The 23,789-nt window shown below is 34.9% G+C and overlaps 1 protein-coding gene across 2 annotated transcripts in view; it reads right to left on the bottom strand.

The window, feature by feature from the left end:
• ASCC3 (activating signal cointegrator 1 complex subunit 3) overlaps window positions 1-23,789 on the bottom strand; it is a 284,673-nt gene that overhangs the window by 195,214 nt on the left and 65,670 nt on the right. For both annotated transcript variants that reach the window (XM_080390028.1, XM_080390029.1), the window contains exons 9-10: window positions 9,578-9,778; window positions 8,978-9,118 (exon numbers count right to left, since the gene is read on the bottom strand). In XM_080390028.1, coding sequence (XP_080246154.1) covers window positions 8,978-9,118; window positions 9,578-9,778 — 342 coding nt within the window. The remainder of the gene's footprint in view (window positions 1-8,977; window positions 9,119-9,577; window positions 9,779-23,789) is intronic.

Below are 23,789 nucleotides of genomic sequence, written 5' to 3'. Positions count from 1 at the left end.
GTAATTTCATACATTTTAGCATTACACATGTAACCAAAAGACCAATCTACTTGCAATTAAGGGCATGCTGCAAACCCCACAAAATCAGGGTTCTTTCAGTTCCTCTCTGGTTTGGGGGTAATGGAAATATGAACTAGTGAATTATTTTTGTCTGTGCTGATCATGTACCTCTGTCAAATTCTTAGCCACAGATTTGTTTTACTAGATTTTTGCACAGACAGATTCAATAGACAGTTTCCAGTATCTTCATGTGTATCAAGCCAGGCTAGGAGGTCTTTTTAGCACACTATTAAATAAAATTTCTTAGTAGTAACACTTAAGACTGTTTCTTTATAACTGTACCCTGGAAGATCACCTCCACAGGACTCGTTAATTCCTACCACAAGCTACGAAAAGGACAAAAAGAATGCCAAGAAAAACAGGGTTAAAAGAACAAACCCACACCACCAAATCCTGTTTGTCAAGATTTTTCGTTTTTACAAAAATCCTTTGACATTGAAAATGCTGCTTACATAGATTTATAACATTTATCACAATTCAAAATACTTACATGGCTTCAGAGTTAAATAGGTCCAGAAGTCAGTAAGAAACACTTAATGTCTAACATGATTTAGCGGTAATTCTGTCATCACTAATTTTTTTGTCAGTTCCCAAGAGCAAAAAAATCCCCTTTGATTTCAAATATTCTCATCCTTTATTCACTTTTCCTAATATAAAGATGTCCTCATTTCTGGTTACACATAAACGTGCATGCAATAGGTGTGCAATGTTTTTTTAAATAAAGTATGAAAATGATTAACCACTGTGAAGAATCACTATATCATGTACTTACTATATGCATAAGGTAAATTACTATGTATGAATATTCAGCTTCCAACAGCGGGCTTTGTATATGCATGAAATGGGAAGCACATACAAAGCAGATGATCACAGAATATAATGCAATAAAAATTAACAAAATTGGTGTATTTCAATTTCCATTGGAAAAGTAGCAGAAATCAAGTTCACTCTTTGTTTTTACCTAGAAGCATCTCCGTACCTTATTAAAGTGCAGGAAATAAGAAACAGTGTATGAGAAAAAGCAAGCTGTAGATTAAACAGAAGGCACCTCAAGTTTATAGCCCTCTTTTGCTTCAAATATTTTCAGACTTGATTAGTTTTATATTGCAGTTAAGAACTTAAGAAAAAAGCATTATTCCATTTTATTAGTATCAGATTCCAATAGGGAATAAAGCCTTCATGACTTAATATCGGAGTCTATCAGCTGACAGAATCTATCAGAGTGATCATTCATATCACTCAAAGGTCCTGATGCCATTTGCTGTTCTCAGAACTACTTGCCCTGTTCAGCTAATGCTTTTGTGGCCTCTGCTTCACTTCTCACTTCTGCCTTGCCAGCACGAGTACAATTAATCAGCTAATCTTTGAGATGTCAAAATACATTCAGTCCTTCAGGCTATTTCCTTTCCTCAAGAAAAGAATTCTGTTCAGTAATCAGACAAATGTATTTGCCAATGCAAATGCAGCTTACACAGATTCTCTTTTCATTTGCAACACTGGTGTTTTCAAAAACACCATCAGTACTGTCGTAATACTCACGCTTTTCAATAAGAATTGCCCTTTTGTTCTAAATTACTCTTATTTCCAGTATAAATAGCTAGCTAAAGTTAAAAAGAAAAATAACCAGTTAATAAAATTTGCAATAAGCTAACAAAACATGTTTCTTGGATTTAAAATACCAAAAGTAAAATTTCAGTGAAAGCAGTAACTTTAAAAAAAATCCAAAATTAAAACTACCCATAGTGTGTTGACCTTCGTTGGCTGCCAGCTGCCCAGCCATGCTCTCCCTCACTTCCCCTCCTCAACCGGACAAGGGGAGAAAATAAGATGGAAAAAGTTCATAGGTTGAGATAAAGACTGGGAGGTCATTTACCAATTATTGTCATGGGCAACACAGACTTGACTTGGGGAAAATTAGTTTGATGTACTGCAAACTAAAAATAGAGTACAATAGTGCGGAAACAGAGAAAAAACCTAAAAATCCTTTCCTCACAGTCTCCCTTCTTCCCAGGCCCAACTTCACTGCTTGGTTCCCATCTCCTCCACCTCCCAGGAGACAGGGATTGTAGTCAGTTCATAAACCTTTGTTTCTGCTGTTCCCTCCTCACCCCTGCTCCAATGTGGGGTCTCCCCCACAGGACAGTCCTTCACAAACTGTTCCAATATCGGTCCCTTCCAGGATACACCTGCCCCTGTGTGGGCTCAACTTCATGGGACACAGTTCCTGCCAGGAGCCTGTTTTTGCATGGGCTCTCCACAGTCTGCAATTTCCTTTAGGGCACCATCCACCTGCTGCAGTGCAGGGTCTTCCCAGGGCTGCAGAGTGGATATTGGCTCCACCATGGCCTCTTCTATGGGCTGCAGGGGAATCTCTGCTCCCAGTGCCTAGAGCACCTCCTCCCTCCCTCCACTCTGAGCTTGGTGTCCGTGGGGCTGCTCTTCACACTATTTTCTTCAACACTCTCTCTCAGCTGCTACGCAGTGGTTCTGCTCTTTCTTAAACAGGCTTTTATAGAGGTGCCACCAGCCTGGCTGAGGGGCTCTGTGCCCTCTGGCAGGTCTGTTGGAGCTGGCTGCAGCCAGCCCTGTCTGGCACCCACAGCCCCCCTGCTGCCAGCGCCTGGGCACAAGACACCCCAAACATGGGGACAATGTGCTTCTAAGGTGACAAAAAGACACTCTGCTCAGTTACTGCTGGGTTTTTTCCTTAATTGGGAACTTGGAAATCATTCAGATTTTAAAACTGCTCAACAGGTGCAGCACTTGGCAAATGAAAGTGATATCACTACTCATAGCTAAAGCTTTGAAGGATGGTTTCTTAGCTAAATGTTAAGATAGTTTTTACATAAACTGTGAGCAACATCAAGAATCAACTCTGAAAGCCACATGACATTAGCTTACACAGGCTAACGAGCAGAGAACAAATATGACAGCTAGCTGCCCGTTTTCTGACTGGCAATGCAAGTCAGGTTTAGCAGGACTTTCTCCACACACATACACACTTTTTTCTTTCTTTTTTTTTTTTTTTTTAAACTGAGCTGCGTGGATAAAAAGCCTAATCTTTCACTTCAAGTCTCTGTGTATTTCATTGATGCAGGACACTACAGCAAACAAATCTAAGCTTTGAGTTTGATTCATTTGAACATCCTGGAATTTTTCAGGGTTGTAAAATAACAAAAGTTTATGAAGAAGGCAGTTCTTAACAAACAAACAGATGAATGCTACTTCAGGTTTCCCACTTCCCATTCAGGAGAAACATTTAGAAGCATTTTAGGTTGAAAACAGACCAAGGTCAAACGCACCATTTGCTTCCAGTACCCCTTTCTTTAATCAGACAAGGAATTAATTTTTATCAAATCCATGACAGAAAAAATGATATTTGGAGGCCTGCAGAAACCTAAAAGTTTTAGAAACGTCTGATCCTGTGAAGGCTGGAAGGCCCATGTTAACAGGCACAGCCCTGCAGTTCATTAAACGTATACATTTTTGTGGTATACATTTCTGTGGGCCTTGAAATATTTCAGTACTACGTAAACACTACACAAAATCCCATATTAAATTTTAAATGAACAACCTTGCTTTCTGTATAATCAGTTTCTTGATCAAGAAGAACAGTAACAAAAAAAAGTATTCAATGGTTCAGAAGTGCTATCAGAACTACGCCCACAATAATAGTTTGATTCATTTTCCCCTAATATTTATTTAAAAGGCAATAAATTTCCTTCTCCTGTTCTCTGAATCCCTTTAACTCCAAGAATATGAGAAGGAAGGAACAGAGATATATAAAGGTTTATAGGTTGGGGAAATTAGGCCGCTTTCAAAATTTGACCAGATTTGTTTTCAACTACTACATAATTTTAGCAACATAGAAAGCACTGATAATCTGGTCTTAAGACCAAGACATATCTGTAGTGAGCAAGCCTCGTGACAGTCTGGCAGTCTTCAAGTCAAAGCAAGAGACACAGGACCCATAAAAGAAGTTTTGCTTATTATCTGCAGGTCTGAGACACAAAACAAAGCAAAAACATGACAGAAAATTTATCTCAACTTTAAAATGTCAGTCTCACTTGTATGCACTTATCTGAAGTAGGATGCTAGCTGTTGACAAGGACTGTAGTGTAACACATCTCGTACAAAACTGCTGAGGTACTAGTTTAAGGGTGAGCAATATTCACAGTAACAGAAGATGCGACAGAATAGTAAAATAACTTTCCTTAAAAAGGAAATAAAATACCTTTAACAGGATCATATTTTTTACATTATTTTTAAAGTTTACACAGATGGAAGAAATTGTAATAAATTTTCACTGTGCTATGCCAAGGATCTTAATTTTGTTTCATGCATGTACAAAAGATTAAAAAGAAATTATCTCCTACATGTGTTTTGATGGCCACTAACTTTAAAAGCTACCGTTAAAGCCAGAAGGCATTTCTGCAACTCCCCAGAGGCTACCCCTGTTTTGTACAAGTTAAGGCATCACACTAGTCATTAGCTTACAATACACCATGCTCAGTGCAGGGCAGTGCCTTCAGACTTGGCGACTACATTATAAATCTATACTGCTGTAATCCCAGTTGTATTCTCCAAACTTTGAAAACATAATTATTACTACTATTCGTTGCAAACACAAGATCAAAGGTAACCGTTTCGAAAGCCCACAGGTTGATTTTGAAGTTGTGTTATATAATTTTCTAGACAGTATAAAGCAAATGAGTGTATCTATGAGTATATCTATATATATGCACACTCAAAAAAGCCATAAAGACAACGACTCAAATAATCCATTGCCTTCTAACAAAACTCTTCATGTTGTCCCAAATGCTACCCAGCAACATACATAATTTAATACTTCTAAAAATATTTTCCATTTAAACATTGACATACCAAAACTGACTTACCTAACAATAAGATTATGGCTAGAGTATGCTTAATATCATTGTGTTTTAAGTAATGTCTAAGTATCAGAGATAATATTATGTCAGTATACAAACATGCTTAGATAATAGGTCAGAATACAAACATGCTTAAAATAGAGCCAATAGGAAAAATATCAACTGCAGGGAAATAAACCTCCTTAGATTGTTTTTTAATGAGGGAAAGAAAGTGAAAAGTTAATGTATCTCTATTTAGGCTATGAAAAAAGGCTTAATAACAGAAGATACATTCTTTACAAGAACGAGTATAATAGCTAGTGTTATTTATCTTTGTAACATGTTTATTTTGTTCTGTTCCCATGTTCAGTAAAGCACGCACTTACATCCAGATTATTTGGTAATGGACCCTGTATCTATTCTGTCTGAAACTTTACAGCAATATGTTAAATATTTACACTTACTCCTTTTAACAAAAACATAAAGGGAAATTGTGTCTTACAGTTTTAACACTTACCCTTACATCTTACACTTAGAGAAGTAGTAGCTGTGGCTTTCACTGTACAAGCTGGGGAGCAGGTTAGAAGACTGACTGAAGAGTCAATAAAACATTATTTTGATTTTTCTTTTAAAGATAATTTCATTATTTGTAACATGAGAAATAACTTTTTTTGAAAAGCTTGGCTTCTGAAGTATGTGTTGGAACCATAGTACTGTTAATGATTATTCAAAGTATAGTATGGAATAAAATGGAAGTAAAATAATCTCATGTATAATACTATAAAAGTGCAGAGCAGAAAGAGACAGGAATGCCTTCTGCAGGAGTATAAATGACAGTATGGAAAGCATAGAGAAAGTTATTGCTGAAAAATTATGCTTACAAACCTTCTTAATAGGCATATCTTTCAAAAACATTTAAAGATTTTATTCCATCCTAAAGGAATGAAAATTTAAATTACTAATTACTTTTTTTTTGGCTTGTTAAGTGTGGATTCCTAAGAAGTGAGAGAATCAGCAGTTTCTCAGATAAAGCAGTTCTTCATCAGCACATGGCAAACAGATACATGTAATGACTTACAAAATACACATATTTAAATACACACAGAGAAAGTATGAAGGATGACGGATGGAAAGGAAGGAGAAAATTATCAGGATTGTCCCCGAAGTGCTATTTCTAATTAATACCTGACAATTATCTCATTTTTAAATCCTTCATTGTGACTGATTTGATTCACCCGAGGATGAAAATGAAGATGCTGAAAATGGAGCTGCTCAGAAAAGCAGAAGACAACTGTGACGGAAGACTTACATAAGGCCTTCAGTTTCCTAGAAGAATCAGCTGAGATCTTTTGAAACAGCGATCCAACTGGAAATACCTGCCATCTACTTCAGTTGATGCCTTTTATTCCCCATACTATATAAACTATCCCTGTGTATTTAAACTGTGTGCATGCATTTACCTGCTGTAATATTAATTCTTACAGGAAAAACTGCTTTACTGTTAAACACAGGCACTTCATCTATTACACTAATGAAGGCTAGAAAGCAGGGTAGTGATTAGCAAAGTAACTCTGAAACTATAAGTAAAGCAGCAACACATATCAGAGTATTCCTATCTGAGAAATGTATACATTAGAGAGGCTAACAACTAAAATAAATATTTGAAGCAAGAATCTATTTAATATAGGGTAAAAAGCAATGAAAGAAACCTGCTTGCATGAGGTGGCTTAAGTGCACAGTTCATGAAAGCAAGCTCCTGAGTTTTCACAGGAAACAATATACACAAAGAGCAGTAAGCAAGATCCTGCACAAGCAAGTGCCCTTTTCTCAGTTTATAATAAGGTTACATATTTTCTGTGCACTTTTATAAGCAGGGATAAAACAAAGCCCAATGCTGATCACCAGAGTCTGCAAGAACAGCAGCAGCAATTACAATGGTAACTCTTGGATTGGTGTTCTCTCTCTTCTGCACCTCCTACAATTCTGACTCATCATAACGAAAGACTGACTGTCTACAAAAAGCAAAAGAAAACAGAGTATTTCACAGTCCCAGGATTTTTGGACTTTACGTATTTGTCTTTTTAACCTTTCAAATGTTTTCAAGAGCAAAGAAGCAAAAGTATTACTGATGCTAAAGCAAATGTGAAATTAATCAATGTTATAGTTCCTTTGAAAATCTAGAAGCTAAATTTTGGGTCATAACTAACATAATGTTTTCCTAATTTTCCCTCTTCTGAGGACAATTTTTTCTTCCACCTGCATTCCCCCAAAACGTTTAGGAACTACAAATACACTACAATTCAGATTAGTGTTTCTATCCTATGAAGTATATGCAAAACTGTAGAAATGCTTTGAAAGTAAATTTCAGATAAAAAGAAATATTTAATTTCAAAGCAATGAGCTAAATCCATGGCAGAAAAAACCCCCTGATTTTTACCTAGGTCCTTCCCTTGCCATTTCTTCTTGAATTTTATACAGAAATCTACTTTACCTTCTTCCCCAAAAGAAAATAAATTATGCTACTAGTAGTATTTTGGACTGAAACAGGAGTGCATGATAAGGCAGACAGTCTTTCTACACTTGAAGTTACCATGTTGCTCTAAATTAATACATTGTATATATTAATTTCCCATTACCAGAGTAATGAAAATTCAACTTTGTAAACTATTTTCCATACACATTTCTTAATAATGCCTGAAATGTTGGTTTTTGTGGTCCCCCCCTTCCACCTTACATCTTTACTGGATGCAAGCAGAGTTTTAGTAATGAGGAGAGATTTTATAGCTGAAAAGTTCTTTAGTTTTTAAACCCAATTTTTATGCAGATGGGTTGCAAAGTAATTCTGATAAATTACCAGTGGTATTCCTGTTACTGATTGTGTCGTTATTTATTGGTTACCACAGCATTGTGGCTGTATGTGTCAATACATATGCATGTACATCTTCTAATAAATAAGATTACTATCCAGGACTTAATACTAGATTACTGCAGTGGTCTTCTTTATTATTAATTACATATAGACATCTTTTCTTGTCACGTGAAGGGTTTTCTCTAGTTTTACAAAAATGTAAAATACATCAAAGCTAAGACTGGCAAAATATAACTCATCTGAATCAATAATTACTACAGCTTACATTTATAAATGTTCATTTCAATAATACAACCAAGTCTTACTCTGTCTCTTCATCCAGGCAGGAGGAAGAAGGGTAATTACAAGGAACTTGATGAAAGAATATTTATAAACGTATCTTAATATTTTGGAAAAAATGGTATTTCACTGACATAAACAGCATTTGTGTGAAATACACATGACAAGAAGTATCCACTAAGAAAGAAAAATCTCCATCTGTGCAACATTATTTGGAAGCTAAAAAAGCAAATAATATTCATTTCTATGAATGTTCAGATGTTTAACCTAGCAATGTCTTATACTTTTCCTCATTTGTGCTTAAGAAGGAAAGATAAGATCAACTATTAACAGGAACCTGCAGCTTTATTAACTTTTTTTTTTTAATTAACAAGGTAAGTATTATTTTAACATATTTGCAACAATGTTGTTACAGCATTTCAAATTTATTTAAGATTTACCATTTGCAGACTAGACCTTCAAATTTCAAAGATTGCTATTATCAAAGAATGTCTAATCTGAAATTATAAACGTTAGGCTCTTGCAAACACATACATACAACACTTGGTTTATAATTCTGGAAGGTAAGGGGCACAACCCACTAAGGTTCACAAGCTGGAAATCATGCAAGATTTTATACAAAGGTTATAACGAAGTGGGGCACCATACTAGTAAGTCTGAATGGGAGAAACCAAAATGTTTAATGAGCTAGTTGCTTCAGATATTTCAGATGCATTAGTGTTTTAATCACTTTGAACTGAAAGTCACATTTTGGAACAGAACCGAAGTAATTACAGACTCGGTAATAACATTTCAGCTGCTTTACCAATACCTTTAACAAGGAGTTTGAAGAAAAGACCAGCATGCCTATAAAGAGGTATGAATACATACAGAGAACATTTTAAAATATTAAGCATACCTGTGTTCGCAGAATTTCACCTTTTGACAGTTGCATATCACCGGTCAATTCTTTCACAGTAATGCCTAGTGGTTCCAGACGCTTGCTGAAGTAATTTGTCATTTCAGCTGCCAAAGCCTTCATAGGAGCAACATACACAATCTGCACCAAAAGGACACTTGCTTGATAAATGAGCAAACCCCACAATGTCGTTTGTTTCATGGCAACCACTACAAATCACAATTTATTCTGAAATATGATGCCAGGCGCTTACAGTGAAAAATCTTAATAGTGATATATGAAAAGTAGTTATCTTTGTTGGATAAGTGTGCAGCTGTTTAAAGGACAATAGATTTTGTTTATACAGCCTCATCACTTTGAAAATTGGTTCTGCATCAAAGCTAAATGTGTTTTCATAGCTTTTTACTTGCATAATAAGACCTTTAGAACACAAATAAGAATGGCTTTAACAATAATGAAGTAACTCAAAAATAGCCTTATCTTTGACTTGGAAAACCGTAATACCCTTGAAAACTTCCTGACTTCATATTCTCTATATATCATATAATGGGTTTTACCTTGTAAGTTGAAAAGCTGTTACTTCGTTCATTAAACTCCTACCTTAAACTCATCCTTTTTGATAACACCATGCTGGACATGCTGGCGAATTTCATGAAGGACTGTCAGCATGGCAATGTTAGTCTTCCCAGCTCCAGTGGGGGCACAGATTAGCATGTTTTCGTTTGTGTTGTAGGCGGTCTCGAAAACTATAGACTGGATTCGGTTTAGTCTTTTCACGCCTTTAAAAGCAAGTTGTCCAATCTGTTAAAACAAACAGCATGCATATTTTTGATTTTTCATATATACATGCATGTGTGTGTATATCTACATATATTAATCATAAGGAAAAGACCATGTGGTAACAAAACTTAGGATACCTGTTGAAATGTATTTATTATTCCAAGGTTTTTATTCTGAGGCTACCACTCGCACCCAACCCTGAAATACTGAATCCATCCATAAGGAAAAGAAATACAGCAGGAAAATACGTATTAAAATCAATCAAAATCTCTAGACACATGCTATTTCAGTATTTAATTTGTTTTTCATCAAGACTGTGACCAAAACTACTATACAGTAATGACCTGTTAATAATTATACATCAGTCAAATAGCAATAGTCAAGATTAGAAGAATAATCATCTTTAAACCTAAGATGATAAACTGTGACTAATAGAAGAGGCAGCAATACACAAGAACCTGCCAAAGATTATTTTAAAAATTACTTATGATTAATTTTGTAAACAGACAAATTCAGTAACAACCTTCTCTCTGCTTCTGAAGAAATCTCCATCTGGCAATTGCTAATGTTCAGACCTTTCTCCAACAATATTTGCAACAAACTGCAACCTCCAAAAAGAACATAAAACTTGCCTGTGCAGTCCCAAATAAACTTTGAAAATGTTTTCAAAAATTAAATTATATAGTTAATCCAGGCAATTACATTTATTATAGTTTAATGCATGTTTAAATCTTACAAAGAACAAATCATCAATTATAGAAATACTTTGTCTCTCTTTTTCAGACAACTGATTTTTCCACCACTAATTGGTGTAGACAATTAAAATTTCTGCATGTGAAGATTCTAAAACTTTAGCAACTAAAGAACAGATCCTTAAGATATAAAATTGATTTTCTAATAAACTTGCTTTTTCTTAGTTACTTTTCAGACACTTAAAAAGGACTGCAGAACACAGAATTATTTCCTTTCTACAGATTTAATTACCTGCACTACTTCTACTAATAATCATGAAAAGTATCTGATTTTTTTTTTTGTGATTATCTTTTTTATTTTAATTGTAGAAAGCCACAGATGTACAAATTCACTGTAAAGAACAGTCCTGAAAACACCCTCTGAAGATTTCCCTTTCCATTACTCTGGAAGCTTTAGTTACTTTATAATTATATAATATATAATATAGTATTATTTTATATATATAATATATACAATATAATATATAATATTTTATTATTATTATAATATAATAAATATTATTTTATTACTTTTTCTATGGTAATAGTGTCTCCAATACTAATAATATTCTTTCCAATGCTTTCCAATACTAAGCAAATTATTTGAGCAGCACCCCAATTTAGTACTACCTCGAGCAACACAAGCTTAGGAATGAGGGCTTCATCAGCTATTCAAATCAACTATTCTATTTAACTTTGTGACAAACTGCACTAGGTCTATCATTTTGCTGCAGCTTCTTATAGTAGCCTCATGTGAGAGGCTGAGATACAAATTACAAATTTAGGATAATACATAATACTCTTTCACTCTACTCTTAAATGTAGAGGAATAAAATAACTGGCCAACTGTAGTTTGATTCTAGAGAACTTTAAATATAAAAAAACCCCAATCACCTATGTAAAAGTCAATGAAACTGCTATGCAATCAATTACACTAATTCTTTTTGAAAAATATGCTTTTCAATTTAGGAGTACCATTGTCTTCACAAAGCTTTCAGGTTGAAAACTTCTTGTGCCACATTAAAAAAACCAAATTCCACTTAAATCATGAATTGCATTTGTATTTATAGGATTGACACATCTCAAATATATTCAAATTTCTATTCTAAACTGTTAAATGTCTTCAGTTGAAAAAAAAAGTAATTAATGCAAGTACTTCCAGTACTTTTCATCAAGTTTCTTCAATTAAGTGGCTGAATTTCAGGATTACATCAGTTCTTGCTATTAATGTTCTTTCACAGTTTATTCTGCTTGCAAGATTACAGGGTGAAAGCTTATTTGTTTTGCACCAAGTTTTGTATACATAACGTTTATGCCATGTATCATCTTCAAAATTCATTTCATTTCCATGAATGAGACTATTATAAAGTGTTAATGGGTTTCCTGGAGACCTGCTGATTATATTAGTGCTATCAGGGTTCAATCAGCTATTTTTATGGCCTGCTTAGTCATTTTAGGTTTCTAATTTGCCTGTTACTTCATTTTGAGATTTCTTGTCAGGTCTTTGAAAATGGTTATATTTTTCCTTTCCCCTTTTCCCTCCCAATTCCATCTAATTGGTTTTAGAAGCTATTGTAAACACCATGAAGTTCATAATGATAAACACTGTTTACATTGTTAATAATAAAGGATCTATGGACAAAAACCTAACAAACACAACTGGTGATTACAGAACTGAACTAACAAAACACTATACTGCACGGTACGTATATTATTTAAAGAAACAGTTTTTAAACAGAAGCAGAAACATAGCTGTCTAAATGAAGTCTGGTCTAAGTATCTTTAGGAAAGAATGACAGGAATTTTTCACATTCACATAGTTGAACTGCATGGCTTTATACAAAATGGTCTCCTTACAGCTGTGACATACCCTTAAATAAAGTACGTCTTTAAGTGTTTTCTTAAGAGTACTGCCTGTAGGAATGTATTGTTCCAGCTTCTCTTAATCTTGAAGTTGGCAGTGTAAGACTTTTTCCTCTACATTTGGAAGAAATTACATATACTATAGCCCTGGGACATGCAATTGTTAGCAAAAATAAACAAATATTTAGATAAAGAAAAATATTTTCCTCTCTTTTCCTATTGGAAAGTAGCAACATCATGGATTGAGACTGACTTAGTAAGCAGCAATAAACAAACAGAATTTCCAGAAGCATCAAAGAAAACAGTGTAACAAGTTAGAAAAATAAACATCAGCTTGTTTTTCTAGAAAGATGCTACACCTGCTTGAAACAGGAACATTAAAAGAGAAATAAAGATTAATAAAAAAATAAACCCTATAAAAGTCTGGTTAAGAACTAGAAGAGTTTGTGGGTTTTTTTAAATAATGGTATTCTGACCAGAATCTAGACTTTCATTCAACACACTGAATGAAAACTTTCAAGCAACTCAAAAGAAAAATGTGGGCAGTGACATATCAATATACAACATTCACAATCACAACACACAGTCAATGCATAATATTCTTTGAAGGGTGACTCTGTAGGAACATATTAAGGATTAAGAAAACTACAAGAGAAAGGAATTCTAGAGGAAAACAGTATCTTAAGACTTACTCAAATCAACTCCCCATTTGGTTGAAAAAGTATTACAGGTTAACTCTTTCTCAAAACTTCACAGTATTCCAAACAGTACCTGTAAGCACCTAATCCAAAACCAGTAGTTCTGCCCTTAAAAATTAGTAAAAAAACCCCAATGGACAGAAATGCAACAGTATGCACAGAAGTCCACAGTTTGACAAACTTACTAGAAGATCTGCTTTTTTAATATGTCATTTGCACAAGCTACCTAGCTTGAAAGCTGAAAACAATTTTTCGTTTCCCCTCTGGCATATTAATGTCAGTCAAGATTTCTACAGACCAATTCTTTTTCAGATAAACCAGTGAAATCCACTCTTACTTAACAGACTGGTAGCCACTGGATGGCAGAATCTGTTTTTTTTTGCTAAAGGTGAATAAGCTGTAACATTTTTCAGCTTTCTATTCCACAGCTGATTTATTTAGAATTCTACACAAACCAAAGAAATTTAAGCAGAATACAATCTGAGTGCTACTCACAACAAACATAATTTCATGCCTAAAATGGTGCCTTTTTTACGTAAGCATGAATCAATATGAAAGACAACTGAAAAGCAACTCTTTCCACAAACCAATGATACTCACAGCAGCTCTGATATGAACTTTTATTTTTACCTCAGTAAGCTTTCCAATTCTCTCCCAAAGAATTTACTACTACAACTAATGCATTTATGAGTAAACAAGATTACACTTAATGAAGACATTTGAAATAAGTCATTTCATTAAAAAGATATTTGTGTGTTGGTGCTCTAAGATGCAATTTAAAAATAGGACAAAACAGTAAAAGTCATTAAAGTAATATCCATTAATAAGGTCATACAATTCACTCTGCAGGCAAGCTACAGCTCAGAAACACAATTGCTTTAATAACACAGTAGTAACAGTGTCTGTTCTAAATAGCACAGGCCATCAGCACTTTAGACAGAGTTTAGTCACACAATTCATTAGCCAGATCTTACAGTTCTACAGAATTTAATGGTGTGGTTGGTGGGTTGACCTTGGCTGGATGCCAGGTGTCCACCAAGCTGCTCTATTACTCCTCTCCTCAGCAGAACGGGGTGGGGGGTGCAAAGGAGTGTAAGATGGAAAAATAGCAACTTGTGGGTCAAGATAAAGGCAGTTTAATGAAACAATAGCAAAAGTCATGTGTGCAAAAGCAAAGGAAAACCAAAAGATGTTACTCTGTACTTCCCATCAGCAGGCGATGTTTGGCCACTTCCCAGGAAGCAGGGCTACAGTAACGCGTAGCAGTTGCTCCAGAAGACAATCATCATAAGTAACAAATGTCCCCCTTCTTCCTCCTTCTTTCTCTTAGCTTTTCTATCTGAGCAGACATTATATGGTATGGAATATCCCATTGATCACTCTGGGTCAGCTGTCCTGGCTATGTCCCCTCCCAACATCTTGCCCACCCTCAACTTACTGGTCAGAGGTGGCAGGGAAGGTTGGAGACACAGCCCTGATGCCGTGCCAGCGCTGCTCAGCAGCAGCCAAAGCATCGGTGTGTTATCACTGCCTTTCCAGCTACCAGTACAAGCGCAGCACCATGAGGGCTGCTGTGGGGCTCAGCCAGGCCCACTACAATTAAATGCCACACAAAAAGACACTAAATTTTTTCCCAAGACATACCTGTGAAATCTGCTGTGTTCTATCTACAGTCTATAGCACATTCCCTCATCAAGAACGAAAGGGTGCTAGCTACAAGTTCCATTAAAAGCTGAGATGATCTTTCATTCTCTGTACCACTTTATGCATTAATACTAGTTGACAGGAACAGCTTGTCAGATGCAGTTAACCTCTATCACAAATTTTCACTTGGTGGCCTAATATGTTCTTAAGTCAACTTCAAGGCACAATGCCAGCATTTTAGTAGCAGCTTCTAAATTCAGTATTGGCATGCACAGACATAGCATAGTATGTCTTATTTAATTTACCCAGACCAACACCAGAAAAAAAAATATAACAACATTTAGTCCTTAGCAATTTATCCAGAAAACATGTTTGGGTGTTACCTCCCTTAAATGATCATACTTTATTGATTTATTGACAGAACATTCTCTATATATTCCTCATTCCAAGAGACTTTTGTCTTGTCCACATTCATTTTTTCCAGTTTTCAGGTAATACTAGACAAATTTTCTGATGGCCTGAAATAAAGAAATGTTAGTCATCTGTACTATTTTCCACAGCATAAAATCACCTGAAATAAATAGTCTATAATGATGAGTTCTTCTGTCGTACTCTAACAAAATAATAAGATTACTACCCTTTATCATAATCTACTGCACTCAAACCAAGTTTAATCTTTTAGCATTTTCCCTACTCATTGGCTTAATTTTAATGTAGATATATTTTAATCAAAGTACCTTATATATTTCAGGTGCAACAAATCCCATTCTGTATTCAGTTGGTCAATTGCACTTTCAGTTAAAAAGATAATTTATCTAACTGGTAATAGCATGACTAATCCATGCTGTTTTACAGAAAATCCATGACAACCAGGAAATGAAGGTCAGATGTCCCTTGTCCTGGCATATAAATAATCACTAGGTTATTTTTCCCCTTTGCTGCACTTTGGAACATTGGTTAAAACATCTATCCATGCACACACTCTCATATATATATATTTGTATATATCTCTGTGTGTGCGTATATATATGTATATATAAATACCTACACATTATCCCTCCAAATTATGAACATTTAGTAGTCCCCCCTGCTTTCTAATAATGTATGTATACACTTAAAGCACTTTTGTGCCAGTATAAATGGTATTTTGTTACTGAAGGTACACTAAGAAATAAACATAGGTATACACCTGGGGACCTGCACATGCTCCCTTCTCCTAATGATACTTTTCATATTCTGCTACTTTAATGGAGGCGGTAGCTCATGACATTTAGGAACAATAATAAATAAAAATATAACTATATAAATACCATAAAGGTAAAATTATTTTTGTATTTTCTTGGAAGTGCTATTTGAGAATACAATTTCCTATCTGCTCCAGAGACTGAAGTGTTGTCTTTTAAAACGCATATATACACTGTAAGTAAAGGCTCATAACATGTAAAAGAAAAACTGCATGATGATTGGATCTGCTCCATTTAGCACCAAATCATATCAGTGAGAATCAGGGGGACAATTTTTGTAGGAACAAGTTGCATACACAAAAATATGAAGATTATACAAGTGTACCAAATAGATTTTAGGATTGGCTTTGGGCCATAATCTGCATAATAATTTCTTCATGTCAGTACAAATGCACACATCCAAAGTGTAGTTTAGTACCTGGAGTTATGTGCTATAAAGGAAGCTTGGAGTAAACCCATTTAGACAGAAGCAAGTAACAAAAGGCACGAGAGAACCCGCAGCTGGTTTCAAAGCTGTTGGTGCTGCAAGTGTCTAAACTATAACTAAAAGCAATTATTGCATGGTATGGCTATCCATGTCACTTTTAGTGGTAATCACAGATCACAGAATAATTTAGGTTGAAGACCATCTAGTCCAACCCTGCTGCTCAAAGCAGGATCACCTACACCAGGTGGCCCAGGACTGTGCAGTTAGTTAAGTATTTCCAAGGATGGAGACTCCACAGCCTCTCTGGGCAAGGTGTACCAGTGTTTGACCACCTCACAGTAAAAAAAAAATAAATTACTTTCCTGTGTTCAGATGATACTTCACACGTTTTAATTTGTATCAGTTGCCTCTGGTGCTGTCACCGGGCACCACTGAGGAGTTTGGCTTCCTCTGTTAATCATTCTCACATCAGGTATTTATATGCACTTGTAAGATTCTCCCTGAGCCTCCTGCCTGTTCTCCAGCTCCCTCAGGCTCTCCTCACATGAAAACCACTCCAGAGTCCCTTAATTAGATTAAGAAGCATGAAGAAATCTGTAGAAATGACAGATAACGAACCGTAGGGGTACTATAGAACACAGAATCACAGCCCATGAGACTTTCATGAATATGTTTTTAATTTGAATTAATCATCTTTTGGAAAACTATGGAATCTTAATTTTTGACATTATTCCCACATTCACCTGTTAATGCAGTAGGTATTTCAGTAGCAGTAGCCACAAGAAACCAAGGAAACTGTCATACTTTCAACTTATGTTAGTGTCATTGAACTCAAAACAAACACTGCAAAATTTTCCTAGATCCCAACAGAGTTCACAAGTTAAAAAAAGTATCCTGAGGAGGGCAAAAAACCCGAACACATGTGTTCATTATGTATGAAAGGATTACCTCTGCTGAAAGCTATCACAGCACACTAACTATGAAAATTATTAGTTTCACTTTATTTCGAATGCTGCTTTTAAATCCTGATTAAACATTTCCTCTCTGACTTTCAGACTTCATGTTTGCCATGATACCGAAACTGTTATTTTTCTGATGTTATTCAGTTCTCAGAAATGTGAAAATTCTGGACAGCTTGTAACAGCGAGTGCTCTTCAGCAACAAATGTTCATTAAAGAACCAGTCTCTATTCAAAGAAAGTCCAGAACAGCTCCATTGAAAAGCAAAATCTAGTAGTGTATTAGTCTCCTACCAACTATGGTAACATAGGCACTCCTTGAAAAGAATAGCCAATAAAAACCCCAACAAAAATAAAGAAAAAAAAAAGTCAGTTTTTTTTTTGTTTGGTTTTAAATCATTAGTCCTACCATCTGCTCTTTTGAAGAAAGAAGAGACCTATTCAAAAGCAAGAATTTTTAGGGGAAATATTTAACTTCACACATGACGGCTAAGAGCTAACATGCCTGAAATAATTTTAACAAAAATCCTTTTAGGTTTATATATAGACTGTGACCAACATTATCTAAACTATTCTCCTGAGAACTACACTATACAAACATCTGCAGCAGTCATACCTTTTCTATAGATTTTTGAATTATTCAAACATTTACTGTTGCATTAAAAATAAAACAAAATATTCTTTGGTTAAATTTATAGATTAAAACCAAAGACTTCAGCATGTACAGACCCAAAATCAGTTTGATGGAAATGATGGGACAGCACCATACCTCCAAGGCTTTCACTCCTCTGAGTTAAAAACACTGAAAGAGCTTGGGGAATCTCCTCCCCTCGCTAGGAGAATTGTTGTGTTCCTCAGCCTAGCTATAACATGACAAAAGATTATAGACAGGATGATTATACCCTCTAGTGATTTTATTTGAGAAAATGGATAACGAAGTGTTTCAGAAAGATTCTTCCATAAAAGCAACTATTTCTGCAGCACAGCAAACATACATAAATTCTGGCATCCAAACAGACACACAGGGAAGACTCTGATTTCAGTGACACTATTGCAAACTCAAAAGTATCTAATGTCAAGAGAATTATTCCAGATTGTAGCAATGAAATCGTGATCAGAACACAACCTTCTCTTTGAGCTTTCTGATGCCATTTGTGAATTACACACAAAAATTACATTGAAGTATCACAGCTAGTATGAAAATAGCAAAAGGGAAACTGGCAACAGTTGTAGCATTTCCTAATAACATCAGAAGTTAAAATTGTATGAGGTTAGAAGGATTTGAGCTTAATTTGCTCACTTTTCATCCATATTAATAGTATTAAATAAACAAGGTATCTTTACCTCAAAATTTAAAAGTGACTTAATGCTATACAAAGCTAAACACATGGTAGAGTGAAATACAAAAAAAATATTTAAAATGTTGTTACCCTTAACAGCAAGGTTCCTTCTGGACTTAGTACAGACGTACTGACACCTCCACTACCATTATCTCCCTGACTTTTCCAGATGCAGCAATGAGGAACCTGATGTTTATAGGCCACAGTCTATTCTATAAGTTTTGTTGGGGATTTTTTTGTGTGGTTTTTTTTTTTTTTTTTTTTTTTTTTCCCCCAACTCGGAGAACACTCTTATAACTTCATACACTTGTATGCAACTCAGACTCATAACTCTGCTGATGACATATTGCTCCCTTAATTTATTCCCCTGGAAAGACACAGTGCGTCTTTTTTTAAAAAAACACACTGTTTCAAAAGTAACAAATCAAAAGAGTTAATACAGAAAACACTTTTCTAGTTGTTAAAGAATATAGACACTGCAAAGGGAGAAATCCAGCAAATAAGAAGGAAAGATACCAAGGGCATCTGCAAACTCGAACAACTACTCCTCTTCAAAAATTTTAAAATTTCCTTATCATCTTTAGGTTAATGGAAACTGAAAATCTGGGATGAATAACCTATCAGATATAAATTAAGTATTTTAGTCATGTAGGTCCTCTATACCAAACCCTTTTAAAAACATTTAGAAGCATGTGGTGATTTCTAACTGAATCCTTTTACCTCAGTCGCATTTCTATTACTGAAAGTCCTAGGACATTCCTATCCTAGATAAGAGATTCATATCTCAAAGAGAGTATAGAAACTTGTGCTAACTGAAGACAAACACTAAAATCAGACAAACTATAATTTGTCTAAAATATTTTCAGTAAGAGTTAATCTTTTAAATGTTACAGCGTATCAGAATTAGCATAGACTTCTTTCACCTTTCAAAATTCTCACTTTGAGACTACATTTCTTAAAAACAATAATCTTGGTCTTGAGTATAATATTAATTAGAATTTAAAATACTATCTTGTCTTTCTCTGTAAGTTGAAGACTGATGACTCCTAAGAATAAAAGCTTGCCTTCTGGTACGCTATCAAAGTAAAGCAGACTACTTCATTCTTCTTCCACAGTCGTACCATGAAATTCCATTGAGAAATGGCTATCCCCTTAAAAGGATGCAGCAGAAGCACATTATTCACTCTCCAGTTTTAATTATCAAAAGGACTAAAACTACTTTGAGTTATTTTCACTAAAAATTTTACAGATCTCTGCATGTGCTTTATACCAGAAAGTCTCTATATTCAGTCAATGACATAAATGTTACTCTTGAAAGAATGAAAAATGACCACTTTAAAAGCTGCTTCCTCTATTTAAATATTTCACTTATGATGATAATTTAATGAGGTCAACAAACATAACAGCTGCAAAGTCACCAGGTAAGTATAATCTGATTTCAAATATTACACGGATTAAGCACAAGAGGAAAAAAATGCTGTGAACCAGAAAGCTGGATTTCTTTGAGCTACATGCAGCTGCACTGTGGCAGAACACGTCTACCTGAAATGCTTCTTAGATTTTTATTAGTCATTGGTTTTACTCTACAAAATTTAATACATAAATAAAAGCCACTCAATTTACAGTCAGTTGAATATCACAATTTGGAGCCTAAATATTTCCTTCCTTTGAAAGCAAATTCAAACCTGTCTTTAAGAGCAGGGTAACAGCACTTCATATTATACTTTCTAAGTATAGGTTTTTTCAGTATTCTTATTTTTAAATAAACCCTAATTAATAATTCAATACTATTTTTTGCACACAAAAGCATCAGTTCTAACTGTTCATATAGAAATAGATATTTAAACTGCTAATGCAGAAGCCGCTTCAGGATAACATTTTCAAACTATTTACTTCAGCTTACCCTTAACACATGACAAACTATTTCTTCCGAATAACACTTAATGAAAACCAGAAAAACAGAGAGCTCTGAAGGATAATTATAGTTAAAACCAGTAATAATTTTCACACATCAAGTACAAATGAAAGAATGGCACACAGAAGAATATTTCTAGAGGAATAACTACTGCTGTCATAATCTTTCTACAACTCAATTTTCTTCTCTATTTCAGTTAATTTCACACCACTGCTAACCAAGAAGGCAGTACTGTTTTGCAATACAGATGCTACATGACTTTTTCTTAAATTTTACAAGAGAAGACTACAAACACAATCAGTCTTTTTTTCTACAAGAACACAGCTATTTTGTTCTCCCAAATCTCAACTAAATCAGCAGGCATTCACTAAGTTTTTCTTCCTAATCCACTGTTGGAAACGAAAGGTAGGTGAGGGCTGATGAACTTGTGTGGTACGGTCACCAATGTGTGGGAACAATAGAAGTTAAAAGTATCAAGACAAAAAGTGCAACAGTTTTAAAAAGTATTTGGGGAGTTTGGCTAATGAATTCTGATTATACAGCATATTTTTGTGTGCGCATCACTACCCACAATGAATCAAACACGCTGCAGTGAAAAAAGAAACATACCCTCACAAACCCCCTGAGATCTATCTCTCAAACCAAGCCAAACAAAACTGGAAGCCTGCTCTTTGGTAGCATGATCTCTCCCATTCTGACTACATCTTTTAGTAAGACACTACGCACAGCATAACTGAGGCTTTTGGCTGCCATATCTGGGTTTGATTTTATTAAAACAAAAACATAAGATAGTTATGAAAATGAGAAGCTTTCAGAGGCTCCTACTGCTGAGAAGTGGAGCTCTTTTGCACAAAAAACCACTCCCACCTGCCCCCCCCCCCCCCCTCCTTTTTCTTTTCTTTAGGCATTCAGAATTAGTTTAAGTGGTTGAATCTTTACACAGATTAAAATCCTGACAGGTAAAACCAGGTACTTGCTAGATTACTTGTAGCTACAGGCAGATGCATCTATTCCCACAGTGGCTCAGCAGGTGCTTTTCAGCAGCTGGTGCCCTTTACCAGTTTGCCTTTGTAAGTGTTCCCATCAGATTTTCAACCATTTCAGAGGCAGCACTACACAAAATACACACGCTTGGCAGCTGTGTAGAAAATGAAACAGGCTTAACATTTTATTTAAGTCAGATGCAGTCAATTTTGCCTCATGTTAATATTAAAAAGTGCATTTCCCTATTCATATTTACTATTTGCATGAAAAGGAGTGACCAAAATACCAAATAACTGTAAGAATGACAGGATCTAAAAAATACTTTCCGGCAATTTTTGCTTAGTATATTATACACAGCCATGCTAGTTTAAAGAACAGACAAAAATAAATTAAGTTCTCTATATTCACCAGTACATCTATTCTCATATTAGACTTTGACCCATGCTGTCAATTAATTGTTCTTGACTTCAAAGTTATAGTGCTCAAGAAAAGATAACTCAGATTTTACATAGCTCTTTTCAATGAAGGAAGTTGTACATTACTAGTACTTAGAATAAACAGAGTATATATAAATGAGAAGATCTCTTTAAGTTTCAATTACAATCTCACTAATGAAAGGACACTTGAAAGTAATATCTTATATTCACAAGGATTTTTTCCTTGCTGTATCTACACTTATCAGTGCTTTTCACATGTTTTCATTAATATCAGGCCTTTGACAATAAAAACGTGCATAAGATCACAACCCAGACTGACACAATTAAGAGCATATTTATCAGTTTTCCATAGCATTGTTGCCACCCTTAACATCTCTGGTGTCTTAAATGTGGCTTGTTCACATAACACAACTGTCAAACTTCTAAGATGTTAAAAGGCTCTTAGATGAGTATGTAAACAGATAAGCCAACACCAAAAATAAAGCTATAATGTAGTACACTATACTATCCTAATAGTGTTTAGAAACTGATGTTTAATGAAAAAAGACAAAAGTCTTGATAATCTTAAAAAGAATAAAAGGACAAGACTACAAAATGTCTTTAACTACACCGCGACAAAGGCAATTTAGAGAACAAGTAATCAGATCATATTTTAAGCAATTTTAAGACACTACAAGACAGGGAAAAGCATTAGGTTATAGCTGAATAGCAGTAAGAAACCTATTGGCCAAAAAAAAGAAGGTAGTTTTTCATCTTTGTGAAAAAGTAATCTGAAAAATTTGTGTAGATGAGCTAAGACAGCACATACTGCAAAGAAAACCCTCATTCAGCCTGATTCTACAGGAATCAAACTTGCCCAGTGTCAAACCAAAGCATATAAACCTGCTGTTCAGCCTACAAAAACAGAGGTTTATGACAGAGCTAGACAGAAAACATTCTTTTGGAATAAGAAAAAGGTTACATGGCAAGTTGTTGCAATAGTTGTTTTTTCAAAAACCAGTGAAATGTACAATCTGAGTATGTGGGTGCAAATGGTTATCTATGAATTTCTGCAATAATTCTGGTAACACAAAAATTTAAGAAAGTATCTGCATTTCTTCCCATTCTTATGGGACAATAATTAAAGCCGGTTTTCATTATATTTCTCTGGTGAACGTTTTTCCAATTTCTGTAAAAATGATCTGCTTTTAAATGATCAGTGATTTGATTCACAATGTCACACCAAAAATAAAACCCACATCATATGAATAGGCCAAGGAGGATGTAGTCTGAGCAAATACAGGCTTACATCTGATCAGTTATATAACACCTAGCTCTGAAACTCATGGGCGGCATAGCATATTTGCTTCCTTTACCTTCACTTCTCCCCATCCCAAAAGTGAACTATGGCATTACTTCCACAATGGTGGGTTGACACAGACTGTTCAGAATGTATGGGCTACTGCTCAGTGAAAGCTGCTTTTTGCTTTTCATAATATCTGACATATGATCATACTTTGGTTCTTGTCTCTCTCGAATTATTCACCATCCTCCTCTCCTTTTTACATCCTACATACATCTGTATAAGGGACACAGATTGGCATGACTATCTTTTTTGCATACAGATCTTTTTTTCTATTTAGAAATAACAAAGTAAAAATCTGGTAAGCTGAGGGAAGCAAACGGGAGGATATATAAAATAGCGGTGACGGGTTTGTTAAAAAAATCTGTTACTTTAAAAATCAGCTTTGCATTAATAGGAAATACATATATACCCCCATATATGTTATATACGTGTGTTGTGTGTATATA

This window comes from Falco punctatus, assembly GCF_963210335.1.
Source record: "Falco punctatus genome assembly, chromosome: 5".
NCBI classification, from domain to species: domain Eukaryota; kingdom Metazoa; phylum Chordata; class Aves; order Falconiformes; family Falconidae; genus Falco; species Falco punctatus.
This window is presented reverse-complemented; position numbering and strand designations above follow the sequence as displayed.